The sequence below is a fragment of the Mytilus galloprovincialis genome, chromosome 2 (genome assembly GCF_965363235.1).
Source record: "Mytilus galloprovincialis chromosome 2, xbMytGall1.hap1.1, whole genome shotgun sequence".
Taxonomy (NCBI): Eukaryota; Metazoa; Mollusca; class Bivalvia; order Mytilida; family Mytilidae; genus Mytilus; species Mytilus galloprovincialis.
This window is the reverse complement of record NC_134839.1, coordinates 39,916,830-39,931,814: the sequence shown is the minus strand read 5'-3', so window position 1 is coordinate 39,931,814 and position 14,985 is coordinate 39,916,830. Positions and strand designations below refer to the sequence as shown.

The following is a 14,985-nucleotide window of genomic DNA, read 5'->3' as shown; positions in this document are numbered from 1 at the left end:
AAATCATGGATACATGTAAATCTGAATGAAGCTAAAAATAATAAAATATGTAACTTTTTAGAGATCAGAAAGCAAATAATAATTATATGGGACAATAGTTTGATAATAATTAAAGGACAATGTCTGTTTTTTGACATATGGATTGAAAGTGATATTCTATTTATAAATGACATAATTGATAATAGAGGACAAATATCAGAAGATGTAATCAATTTAAAACTAAAAAACAGCAGAAAGCTCGACATTGTGATAGTGATCTGGCGGCGGCGGCGACAGTGTTAGCTAACTTCTTAAAGCTTTGTTTGTTAGAAGGTGGAAGACCTGGATACTTCATACTTTATATATGGATGCCTCATGTTACCAAGTTTCCGTCAATCACATGACCAATGTCATTGACCTCATTTTCATGGTTCAGTGACTACTTGATAAAAAAAAGTAAAGATGTTTTGTAATGTTAAATTCTCTCTTATTACAAGTAATAGGATAACTATATTTGGCATGTGCGTACCTTGCAAGGTCCTCGTGCCTGTCAGACAGTTTTCACTTGACCTCGACCTCATTTCATGGATCAGTGAGCAAGGTTAAGTTTTGGTGGTCAAGTCCATATCTAAGATACTATAAGCAATAGGTCTAGTATATTGTGTGTATGGAAGGACTGTAAGGTGTACATGTCCAACTGGAAGGTGTCATATGACCTTGACCTGATTTTCATGGTTCAGTGGTTATAGTTCAGTTTTTGTCTTTTCGTCTGTTTTTCTTATACTGCATGCAATATGTCTACTGTATTTGGTGTATGGAATTATTGTAAGGTGTACATGCCTGCCTGGCATGGTTCATCTGTCCTTGATCTCATTTTCATGGTTCATTGGTCAATGTTTAGTTTACTTGGTTAATGTAAAGTTTATGTGACAGTTGTAATAAAGCTTTATATTTAGGAATATCAACATAATATCAATGATTAGTAAAGAAGTCGAGACATTTCAGCGTGTGCACTCTTGTTTTGGTTTATTAACCCATCTTTTCTTTTTGAAAAACGTCAAAATCAACGTTTTACAGCCTGGATATGGATGACAATTTTGTGGTTTTTTTTATGCCCCCTTTAAGTATAAGCCTTGTCCGTCTGTACGTCCCAAAGTTGGTTTCCGTTGACTAACTTTAGTTAGATTCAATCAAATGTTATGAAACGTATACTCAATGCTTTTTACAACTAAATACAGATCAAGTTTGAATTTTGAAATTTTACTGTGCTAGAGTTATGCCCGTTTTACAAATGGAAAAATTGCTGAATTTTTCGTTTCCGATCTTTTACTTAAGTTTGCCTCAACCAAATGTTATGAAACTTATACACAATGCGTATAACCACAATATACAGATCCAGTTTGAATTTTGGTGCTGTCACTTTTACTGTTCTAGAGTTATGAGCTCTACAAATGGAAAAAAAATATGAAAATTGAAGTAATTTTTAGAATTGGAATTATCTTCCTTTGTCCATGATTATAGTTGAATCAACTACAATCAATGCTTTATACAATACAATGTTTAATTTTGCCTTCCACTGAAAAATTAAAGCATTTTTTACCCTTCATTTCTAAAAATGATTTAAAGACTTTCTAAAATTGAAGTTATCTTTCTTTGTCCATGATTATAGTTGAATCAACTACAACCAATGCTTTATACAATGCAATGTTCAATTTTACTTCCTACTGATAAATTTCAGCAATCTTTACCATTCAGTGCTTTCTAGCGCTTTGATTACCGTTCTAAGGTTATACACCTTTACAGATGAAAAAAATGCTGCAATTTTCGTTCCCGTTCTCTAACTTGAGTTAACTGAATATAATGAAATGATATATACAGCTTTTTATTACAAAACTCAGTTTATGTTTAACATTTGGAAGAGTCACTTTACAGTTATTGAGTTATGGCCCTTTATAGCATTATATGCTTGCGGGGGTATCATCTGTGTCCCTATGGACACATTCCCCATTTATTTTCACCTAGTTCATCACAAAGTTGATGACCCTAATATTATTTATATCATTGAAATGGTCAGTTTTGTACCAACAACATAGTTTTTGTCTTGTCTGCGACAAAGGTCAAAGTTTGCAAGACAGGGATAACTATAGGGTTCCAGGTATAAACATTTTGTATAAAGCTATATATTTCAGAAGGTAGAAATCCTAGATGCTTCGTAAAATCATTCCTTGTATAAAGATGCCTTATGCTATGAAGTTTCAGTCTGTCATATGTCATTGACATCATTTATATGTTTCATCGACTGCCTTTTATGTCTTCTGAAATTCTTTCAAATGATGTGTAATAGGATAACTGTTTTTGATAATATATGTGTTCCTTTATGTATCATGTTTTTTTTTAACTGATCCCCCCCCCCCCAGCCCGCCATACATCCCCAAATCAATAAAATCAAAAACCAATTTTTCTTTCGGACATTTGTCTGGATTTTACTATTTTTCATCAGTGGGGCGAGCTGGCTGCCCGTATTTCATAGAGATTTTACCTGTTATGTATTAGGGTTGAATTCTGTTCGAGGTCGGCGCTATTCCAGGTAAGGGTGTAAGGTCAGACCCGTAATGCTGTTTTTGATGTTTTTGAGTATGAACGTGCTTATGGAGAATAAAGACGTGTTTGTAATGATGTCTTGTCCAGTTATTTAGTCCCCGTAAAAGGCAAGACCATCTCATGGTGGAGGACTTCAAATGGATTAATTTGTTTTGTAAACCGCTTTTGACAATTTGAGAATTTACTTGCTACATGTATAGGGTAATCCTGATCGTTGGTAACATAATTTTGTAAATGACTTCAAATCAACTCTTGGCAAATTTTTCTGATGACGAGTACGACAGTGAGGTCGAATTTGGATTGATATCAATTAAGTCGCCTGAAACCCCACTACTGCCTTTACCCGTTTCTATATCACCATTGTCCCAGTACTCTGACGATTCCCTAGAATTTGAACTTGAACAACCAAACTCTGTTCTATCAGACGAATTTTTGTCGCTAAATCAGCTTCGGGAGCCAGATATTAATTATTTACTTACTCCGTCCCCAAAACTACCTTTGAACTTTTCAACATGTAATTCAAATCTTGCCATTTCAGACACGATGGACAAACTAGCAAACTGTCGGAAATTTGGCGGCTATCCCCATGAAAATGCTGCATTATTTATTGCTGAGTTTGAATCATATGCAACCCTACATAACATTTCACCACTGGACGACAACCGCATAATAGCGGCGCTTCATTTACATTTGACTGGTCCAGCATTAACCTGGTTTAATTCACTATCGTCTGAACATAAGGCATCATGGGAAGCTATAGTACATTTGTTCAAAGATAAATATGTTGATTTAGACTGGCAAAATCCTCCAGTTATGCTTGATAGTAAAATCTTTGAAAACATGTCTTTATCGTCAGGCCAGTCAATTGATGATTTTTATTGCCAACTTGTGGAAAAAGCAAATACATTGAAAAAAAACTGATCACGAAATTTTAGTTAAATTCATTAAAGGGTTACCCGAACAACTAGCATTTTTTGTAAGAGCCGGTCACCATAGAGACAGTCCATCGGCATTAGCAGCCGCTAAAATGGGCGAAGCTTATGGGTATAGGAAGGCTGAGCTACAAGTAGCTGCGGCAAGTAAACAGGCAAAAACTAGTGATAAACGTGACTCCGAGTTCGCCTCCTTACAGTCACAAACAGACACTCTCACTAAGGCAGTCCAAAATTTAACTGCATCTAAAACTGATGAAAGTACAAAACATAACAGACGTACCGATCGATTTGCTTATAGTCGTCAGCAGGCAACTTACCCCCTCAGGCAACAAACAGTCGTCAGCAGGCAACCTACCTCCCTCAGGCAACAAACAATCTTTGTTTCAATTGTAATTCGCCAAATCATATTAAACGTTATTGTAACTGGAACGGACAAGGAGTTAGCAGTTCAGATATCACATGTCAGTTGTGTGACCAAATTGGTCATTCAGCGGTTAATTGTAAGAGACTTTCGGGAAACTGAACAGTCCCGGGGGACACCAGGCACGGTCTTTCGGGAGAACTGATATAGGTGCCAGATGTCGTAGTCGTTCGCCTTCTAGGTCATTTATTAACACTGTTCAACTTCTTGGAATTTTGGATCCTCAATGCTCTTCAACTTTGTACCTGTTTGGCTTTATAACTATTTTGATATGAGCGTCACTGATGAGTCTTATGTAGACGAAACGCGCGTCTGGCGTACTAAATTATAATCCTGGTACCTTTGATAACTATTTACACCACTGGGTCGATGCCACTGCTGGTGGACGTTTCGTCCCCGAGGGTATCACCAGCCCAGTAGTCAGCACTTCGGTGTTGACATGAATATCAATTATGTGGTCATTTTTATAAATTTTCTGTATACAAAACTTTGAATTTATCGTAAAACTAAGGATTTTCTTATCCCAGGAATAGATTACCTTAGCCGTATTTGGCACAACTTCTTGGAATTTTGGATCCTCAATGCTCTTCAACTTTGTACCTGTTTGGCTTTATAACTATTTTGATATGAGCGTCACTGATGAGTCTTATGTAGACGAAACACGCGTTTGGCGTACTAAATTATAATCCTGGTACCTTTGATAACTATTTACACCACTGGGTCGATGCCACTGCTGGTGGATGTTTCGTCCCCGAGGGTATCACCAGCCTAGTAGTCATCACTTCGGTGTTGACATGAATATCAATTATGTGGTCATTTTTATAAATTTTCTGTATACAAAACTTTGAATTTATCGTAAAACTAAGGATTTTCTTATCCCAGGAATAGATTACCTTAGCCGTATTTGGCACAACTTCTTGGAATTTTGGATCCTCAATGCTCTTCAACTTTGTACCTGTTTGGCTTTATAACTATTTTGATATGAGCGTCACTGATGAGTCTTATGTAGACGAAACGCGCGTCTGGCGTACTAAATTATTGAACTATATTCAATCTGAACATTTTCAAACTTCCGATGATGAAATGCAGTGTTCTACATCAAAAATGGAAAGTCGGAATAAGTTTATTTATTTGCCTGTACAGATTTTGAATTTGAAAATTGCAGCCCTAGTAGATACGGGAAGCTCAATAAATGTAATTTCACAACAATCATTTAATTCAATACCTGAAACTCACAAGTCATGGGTAAATTCAACTAGTGAGAAAATTGTTTTAGCTAATAACCAATCTGTTAACATTATTGGTGTTTCACGAATTAAAATACAAATTCCACAAGGAAAACATTGGATTTTAGTACATGTATTTTCACAAACATCACATCCGTTATTATTAGGCACAGACTATTTGGTCTCGAAGAAAATAATGCTAGATTTTTCAAAGTTGACCGTATGTTCCCGTTTCTGTTAAGTGAAAAATCAAAAGCGTTTGTCAGTTTTGCCAAATTCTGAGATGATTGTATGGGGCAAAGTTCATAATGATATTTTACATGGTATGCAAGGAATATGCACGAACCATAATTATTTGTTTAAATTAGGTGTTTGGACAGCAAAATCGGTAGTTTCTGGAAATAAAGATAAACTGGTGCCTGTCAAACTGTTTAATTCTACAAGTGAAATAGTTGATATTCCAAGGGGTCAGATTGTTGCGAAATTTGAGATACTTGACAATGACTCTGATTTAATAGCTAAGTGTGAAGATGGGGAACTTAGTGGGACAAAATTTTTCTCCTATTTTGATATTCCAAAACATTTATCTGAGTCTGAACAAGGACAATTGAAAGGGTTTTTAAAATCGCATGACAACATATTTGTAACAGATGAAAATCCTGCTTTAGGTTTCACGGACGTAGTGCAACACAAGATTTCCGTTATTAAATTCTCAGTATCAGCAGTTTTTTTATGGACTACCAGAATTACAGGATTTAATAGAGTCTTTCTCAAACAGGACCCCGAATTTCATAACTCATATCGATTTAAGTTCAGGATTTTTTCAGATGCCTATATCTCCAGACAGCCAACGATATACCGCATTCAACACTTGTTACGGTACATATCAATTTCTCCGCCTACCAATGGGTTTAAGTTCATCGCCAGGATCATTTCAACTTTTAATGGACAAAGGTATTTAATCGTTTACAAGCCGCTGGCCTAAAATTGGGCCCTAAGAAATGTCATTTTGCACAGAAATCTTGTTAATTTCTTGGCCACCTTATTTCTAAAGACGGTATACAACCACCGCCTGATCGAATTACAGCAGTTCAAGAATATCCGTCACCCCGATCAGTACGTGAACTTCGCCGTGCACTAGGTCTGTTGAACTGGTTCAAGAAATTTATTCCAAATTTTAGCGCTGAAATAGAACCTCTAACCAAACTTCTTCGGAAAAACGCCAAATTTCGTTGGACATCAGAACAAGAAAATGCATTTACCAAGTTGAAATCTTTATTGACAAATTCTCCGATCTTAGCATTTCCAAATTTTCATACTGAGTTTTATTTAGCAGTGGATACCACTTCTAAAGGTATAGGATACATGTTGTACCAGTATCAGGAGACAGCTAGCGGTAGTAAGGAGGTCAGTGTAATTCGTTTTGGTTCTAAGTCATTAAGCAAATGGCAAAGATCGTACGGACCTACAAAATTAGAATTACTAGGGATGGTAACAGCTATTTTAGATTGTGCAATGTATTTGAGGGGTCGTAAATTTATTGTCGAGTGCGACCACCAGGCCCTTCGGCCTATATTTCAAAAACAACTTAAAGTGGCCATATATGAACGCTGGGTATCAATATTGCAACAGTTCAATTTTGAACTACGATATAAACCGGCAAAAGATATGCAGGTTGCAGACGCTTTATCTCGGTCAACTCGATTGACTAGTTGTGAAGGTATTGATAGTCCTGATCAAGAGGACCCATTTTTTCCGTACGTTCCCGAACATGTTGGTGATATACAATTTGAAGGAAAGCGTGTTAAATTTCCGAATTTTATGGATTCTGAAAGTACTGATTTTCAAGAACACAATCTACAGGAAGTTAACAACGTAATGCAAAGTCACGACTCCATTAGGAATTTAAAACATTTTAAGCGCAGTAAACAATTTCAAAACAAACAATTAGATTTTGGATATGACGCTGATACAGAAGATTACGATGTAGCAGATCAAACAATTTCCAAAATAAATAGTCAGTTTCCAGATTACATAAAATATCCATAGGCGGATGCAAAGGGGGGGGGGCGGGCCCCCCTTTCGTGGGAAAAATTTGGTTGATTATATAGGAAATCACTGAAGCATGACTGGAGCGGGCCCCCCCCTTAGGTCAGTCTTCGGGCCCCCCTTAGGAAAAGTTCTGGATCCGCCACTGATATCAACAATTCACGGACAAATGTGACTCTGAAGACCGTAATATAACAGCAGATACAGGAAACCGTGATATACCGGAAACTTCATCTCAAAATATTGACACTGAAAATCAGTCAGAATCAGTCGATCACAAAACAAGTGCTAAAAATCAGAATACAGAAATTTCTACGGAAAAGGAAGATCATTCAAATTTGACAAAGTTAAATACCGATGGTGACGAAACCCAAACTAATCTTAGTACAGAAACGGCTACAAGTGAGAACAATACGCAAGTTAAATTCACTGATTCAATTGAAATTTTTAGACATGGTGATTTTAGTAAGGACACTTTTCAAAAACTGCAAGTGCGGGACCCATACTTTGGACCTTTATATCATATTTTGAACAGAATAAATTACCCTCTTCACAGAAAGCTGCTAGAAAACTTCTACTCGAAACTCCAAATTATGACATGGTGGATGGATTGCTTTTTCATACTCGTACAGCAAAGTGTAAACGGACAAAACTTTTCACTTCGTATCAACTAGCGTTACCCGAGTTCGCTATTAAAACCGTTCTTCGATTGTACCATGACTCACCGTTAGGTGGACACGGTGGCATTCAACATACAGCGGACATGTTAAAAGAACATTATTATTTCCCGAAATTATTACAGAGTGTGACGGATTATGTTAGAAGTTGTCACGATTGTCAGAGCCGAAAAGTTACTCAAGTTAAAACAAAAGCAGGTATCGTCGCTTTTAAGACACCTGAAGCGCCTTTTCAGGTTTGGCAAATGGACCTATACGGACCTGTACCAGTGTCAGCAAAAGGAAACTCTTATATATTTACAGCCGTCGATGCGTTCACAAAATTTTTAGTTGCAGAGCCCATACCAAATAAAGATGCGTTGACAGATGCGGAAGTCTTGTTTAAACTTGTATCTCAATATGGAGTTTGCGATACTCTGATCAGTGACCGTGGTTCGGAAGCCACCGCTCGTGCAATTAAGGAAGTGTGTCGATTACTGGAGATAAATCAGCAATACACACCGAGTTTTACTCACCACTGTCTTGGTTTGTGTGAAAGAACGCATAGAACGTTTGCAGAACGCATGACGCCTTACATTCAACAGGGAAAACATTGGGAGGATATGGTACCATCTATTTTATTTTTTATTAAATTCAACTGCCAATGACAGTGTAAAATATTCACCTTTTGAAATTCTTTACGGCAGTCGCCTTAAATTTCCTTTGTCGGGACACGTTCGAGATTTGAATTTAGCGTCAATCCCAAAAGATTATCATGACTATCTTAAACAATTTTCCGAAAGATTAGATATTATTCGGAATGAAGTAAAGGATCACGCCTAAAGTCGCAAACAGCAATGATGGAACGCGCTAATCAAAAAGTTCATAACTTAACATTAAGACTTGGCGACTTTGTATACATGAGTAAAGACCCGACAGGTCCAGGACATAAATTTAAATTCAAATTTGCAGGACCATATGTTGTTGAAAATTGTGAAAGTCCACACTTATATACATTAGAAGACCAGACTACATCTAAAATTTTCCCGTCAATCCATATTAACAGACTAAAGCCGGCATATGTTCGCAAACCTAATCAGTGTAACTATTTCATGGATCCATTTATTACAAATGTCAATCAGTTCACAGTAGAACACGATTTACTATCAGATGAAGATTCGGAACACAGTGAGAACGATAGTCCATGAAATGATCTTGTTTCATCCGAAAATAAATTATCCAATGTCCCGGATGTAAGCACATCAGAAAATAATTTACCCGTGCGACGTTCTAATATAAAAGGACACACAGAAAACCCATGCGTTTCCGAGACACTAATTTTACGACACCTGAATCGTCCACAGATAGTCATATCAAAGACAATGCTAAAATCAAACGTATACTAGCTTGTAAAATAGTGAACGGAACACATAAATATTTAGTTCATCTTTGTGGCGAACCTGCACAGAACGCACGTTGGATGGATATTTCTGATCTCAACGTTAAAGCCAAAGAGATTATTAGTAAAAGGCCCCCGCCTATAATAAATAAGTGTATTATAGCTTAATTGGGCGTGTGGAAATTATTCCGCCGCTTACAATGAAATAAATGATCAAAGTAGCGCGGTCTGCTTGTAACTGCATAAACGTGTTGGATTTTCACTGCCGCTTATTCATAAGTATCCAGAGATAAAGTTTGCGTAACAAAGTAATGTAAGAAAAAGAAAAGAAAAGAATCACCAGCATCATCTCTGTTGCACCTGATATTTGTGTGAGGGTTATCTCGCCGTCATTCGTATTCTTGTATAGATGTCCAACAATTTGATAAATTTTGAACTGTTAATTAAAGCACTTTATTAATATTAATCATTTGTTCAAATTTATTGCATTTCATTATATTTTTGGTTGACTTGGAATAGCCCATTTTTTTTTAATAAGTGTGCATAATTTGCACATAACTGATTTTCATCAAATTTGTTCATGATAACGGAAATCATTTGATAGCGTGTACATTTGATACAGTAGAATGAATGTTCATGTGGAATATTGTCAGTAGCGGTGTGATAGAAATCATAAATTGCCGTTTCAAGAGGTGTTGCTTTTCTGAAACATGTTTTATTAACTATAAATACGGATCCACGAGTCTGTGAGAGAGAGTAAAGGGGGGGGGGGGGGGGGTATGAGAGTGTGAGAGAAACAGTTATGGTGGATGAAACCTTTTGTGGAAAGCTCATTTTCAATAAGAGGTAGCGGTCTCTGTTGGTTCCTTATCGATGTATAATAAACAGCTACAGTTATGACAACATTGTTTCACTTATATATATGCTATTTTACAAATAATTGTATTGTGATTTCATAACGTTATCAAATTTTACTAGAGCATATGGAGTAAGATGTGAGATTGTAGAGCAAAGAGTTGAAACGTATTTCAATAAGATTTTTGCATATGGAGTCGTATTGTACTGGAGATTGTTTTTTATAAATTGATATTTACATAGTATTATGGTTTGAACTGAATTCAACCTGTGGAAAAAAAAAAAATATCCAAATTTTTGCTAAGCGGGGGATGTTATGTATTAGGGTTGAATTCTGTTCGAGGTCGGGGCTATTCCAGGTAAGGGTGTAAGGTCAGACCCGTAATGCTGTTTTTGATGTTTTTGAGTATGAACGTGCTTATGGAGAATAAAGACGTGTTTGTAATGATGTCTTGTCCACTGAGTTATTTAGTCCCCGTAAAAGGCAAGAACATCTCATACCTGTATAATACATGGTGGTCTTGAAGTATAAATTATAGGTACTGACGTTGTATATCATCTTAATTACATGTTAAAGTTCCCCTTTTGTGTGTACTTTATTTATTTAACCTTTACTGTAATCCAGTTTTTATCATATATTTATAACGTGGTACGGTACTTCTACATCCCGCCATTAATTGTGCTATGTTCAATTTTATTAAATTCTTATCTTTGATTTTTGCTTATATACTTTGTCTATATGCCATTTTATCTCTCATTGTTGAAACAGTTATTTTTTTATAGTGATTAAAATTATATTACAATGTTGACGTCTGTATCCCGAATTTTCGCGATTTCACTTGTTATGAACAAGGTTGTTAGTACAATGGAATTCATAGCAACTGTCATGCAAGTGAGACGTTAAGGTGGCTATAAAACCATGTTAAATCTACCATTTTCATAAGTGAGGCGAGTTGGCAGGACTAAATTTAATGGGATTTAACACTTTTTCATAAGTTAGGCGAGTTGTTGGAAAAGTGGCATGATTTGTTGTTGGGTGAATTGGTCTCCTTCCGGCACCTTTCGCCTAACCTTGGACAGGGGTAGTTCTTTTGTATATCTACTCTCAAAAGCTTTATTTACTATACATGTTAACGTCTTTCTATTCTACGTTTGACTTTCATACTAATCTTCAGATTTTACTTTTCATTAGCAACATAACGGGTGCATCTAGTAAAACCTCGGATAGTCCACTTCAATACTTAATTGATATCATAGGGTGTGCAACTGGGGGTTCTATTACCCCACCCTTTTCATATAATACAGATTTTCAATTTTATTTAATGATGTTTTATACCTTTTCATATATTGCATAGGTTTAAATTTATCCTTTTCCCATACTGGTAGAGTTTCTAGCAGGCCAGAATCACATTCAGGCATAATAGAATAATCTCCTTTGCTCGGAACTCAGATCTGAGGCTCGTACTTCTTATGTAATGTTTACGGCGAGACTTGCGGTTGTGTTGCGGCTGTTTAAAAAAGAAGTAATATGAACTTTATTGACCTTATCATATATTTCTGATAGTTTCCCCCACCTATTCAAATATTTCGGTCAAGCTGGAAAATATGACCTGTTCCAGCGGCACATCCTACCCGTGATCTTACATATAAAAGAAGTGTTTCCCCCTCCCCTCCTCTGATAAATTTGAGTTCTAAATACATCAATAAACCTATTGTCACGTTTTTTTCGTGTCATCCACCAGAGATTTCATATTCCTATTAGAATTTGCTGCATATTCATGTACTACTTCTACCCAATAGTATGCGGTTAGGAGACAACCATTTGATATTCTCGGGAGTAGCTCAAGAGTTTATCTCCGGATTAATCTATTGTACACTTGCTTATATTTTAATCCGCGGGGACGAACATTTATTTTCACTCAAGGATGTTCGCTTGTCATGTTTTGGAATTTTTGTCATATTCTTGGAATCCTCTGATTTTATCTATTTGAATGCCTTAAAACATTTGCCCATTGACCCCCTTTTTTCTTTTTATAATTCTTTTAAATGTATAATTATAAGCCATCTGTAAAAGTCTTTTAAAATCCTTGTTATTTTTTGATAGTTTTTGAGCACTTAAACTTGTCAATGATAAAGCGAGAGACTATTTTCCCGCCAAAATTTCAATGGCTAATATCTCGAAAACAAGCACATTGACCTATATATGTCATATTTTTTTTTGCTCTTTTGGTTCCTATAAACCTATAAATATATACTAGTGTTATGAAAAGCTTGTTATTTTGAAACTGAGTAGCGAACCTCCTTAATTAAAACACTCTGTTCTCTGCCATTTTTGTTGCAGGATAATTATTTGTATTCTGTCATGTGCAAAGTTATTTATTTCCAGTTCTTACTAGTCCGATTTATTCATTTTCAAAATCCGCCTGGTCGTCTTAACCTCAGAAAACCAAATTTTCGTCCATTACAGCCGTGTGAGATATGTCCAGTTCTGAGTTGGCTGTATTGCTTTATCAAAACTTCATAATCTGTCGGACAGTACCCATTCTGAAAAACATTTTACTTTTTACACATAGTTTTTGGCGAGACCTGCTATGTCTTATGCAACTGTTAATGTAGGTAAACTATATTTGGGGTAAGGCCTTTGCTTATACATAATTCTGTGTAACATGTTTAATTTCGGTTGAATATGTCAATTTATACATTTTGATAAATTAAATTATCATAGAATCATATTCAAAACAGTGTAGCTGTGGCAATTGATTGACGACCTAGATTATCCATTGACTGGGACAGATTATGTGAACGTTTGTTTGTAACGACCACTGCTCACTATGTACTTGTTAAAGACACTTAAACTGTGGGGTCACCAAAGGTTCCCAACACCTAAATGAAGTTATTCGAAAAATTAATCAGGAATAACACGATGTTATGATTTATATCAATAATATAAATCAAAACATAAAGGTTATTCCTGATTAATTTTTCGAATTATTTTATTATTGAAGGCGTTAAGAACCTTTGGTTACCCCACAGTTTAAATTCTATAATGAGTAAGTAGTGAGCAGTGGTCGTTACAGACAAACGTTCACCTAATCTGTCCCAGTCAATGGGATAATTAAGGTCGTCAATCAATGGCCACAGCTACACTGTTTTGATAATGATTCTATATTTAATCGTTATCTGAAAATGTTCTGTTCCCAAAAAATAGTTTTTTTAAACCTTTATCTCTTTTTACATGATTTATTGATTGTTGCACGACATTCAGTGGCAAACATTTCGTGCATGTTTAGGACGACCATTGGCATGAACAGTAGCTCATGATGGATGACGATACAATTGTAAAGAAAAGGATGCGTTTCCTACAATGGATTATGGCCTTCGAAACTTTGTGCAAAGTCGTACCAGATAAAGGCTATACGTGTATTACAGAAACAATTCATGTATTATGATATTTTTAAATCCCTCTCGACAGATCTAGATTAGCATTTGCAAATTAAAGTTGCAATAATATTTATGAAAAGAATGAGAGAAAAAAATAACTTTACAACGTACAATATAAAATATGCTATTTCAAGAAAATAAATAAATTTTACTACATACATTCAATACTATATATATCCAACAAGTTTGTTATTTTAACGAAGTCTTTGTCACGGTCAAATCACCACCTATTTCGGAATGTAATTTTGTTTGATACATATCCAAACGTAATCGAATTACTTGTCGATTCCAAACAATACGGATGCCACAATGGCGATGATAGCAGCAATGATGACAAATGCAAACGAAAAATGGAGATTTTCCGTTTGTAGACTTGTTCCCTTTGCTCCATAAATAATCACTCCAAGCAGGATAAATGCCGCTGAAAAATAGCAAAACGTAGTTACTATACTATATATAAAAATATTAATTTTCGCGAACCATTTAGGTCACGGAAATTCCAAAATATGGCATCAGTAAGGAGAGTTGTGCAAATAATGTGAATACACAGAACCCCCATCCAAATTATCTCTAGCTAAAAGTATTCATCTTTTTCTATTTTATATGTACTAACAATATTCAATTTTTCTATAATTTCGATTAAAATATTCCAAAACTGAGTAAAAATAGATCGAATGCCCCAAATAAACATTGTCTGATTGGTTGAAGTACTGTGGCGTCGGTGCTTAGCATAATAAGCCTCGATGTAAAGCACACGCTTCACAGAAATAAGGAGAGTTTTACAAATAATGTGAATACACAGATCCTCCATCCTATTTATATTTTGCTGGAAATGTTGCAGTGTTCATCATTTCTGTTTTGATTCTGCTCACAACATTCCATTTTTTCTATAATTCCGATTTAAATATGTGGAACCCGCAATAAAAATAGATGGCCTTAATCACGTGGCCTCAATGATTTAATAGCAACGCAAAAAATTCCATTTATCATGTTGTACTTTGTTACCAGTCGGAACTTCTCGGCCTTTCTGCTTGCACGAAGTGAATAGCCGAGTAGTTCCGATTGACGATGTTACATAAGCCGAATCACACATACAGATCTTTGCGCTCAAATGTAATTCTTGGTGAAGTATACTGGTAACTTGGTTTACGAAAATTTATACACACTTTTTCATTAACATATTACCAGACTTTTGCATATTCACGTTTTTTTTATGCTGAACTGTAGTCGAATAGACCACTTGCACATTGTTTGGTGATTAGTCATACCGGAAGTATGTAACTTCGGAATTTCGAAATCTATATTGACTGTACCAAAAGGCGGGCAGAATTTCCAAATCCGCCATTGTAACCAGGGTAAACAAACACATTTCCGATTGACTACGTGAAGCAATAGGAGTAAGAATTTTTTTCGCGCCAATTTA

The 14,985-nt window shown here is 35.7% G+C and overlaps 1 protein-coding gene across 1 annotated transcript in view; it reads right to left on the bottom strand.

The window, feature by feature from the left end:
• Positions 1-13,670: 13,670 nt before the first annotated feature.
• LOC143062034 (uncharacterized) overlaps positions 13,671-14,985 on the bottom strand; it is a 37,896-nt gene continuing 36,581 nt past the window's right edge. The window contains exon 6 of the mRNA XM_076233886.1: positions 13,671-13,983. Within this exon, the coding sequence (XP_076090001.1) occupies positions 13,838-13,983 (146 nt within the window). The 3' untranslated portion in view covers positions 13,671-13,837. The remainder of the gene's footprint in view (positions 13,984-14,985) is intronic.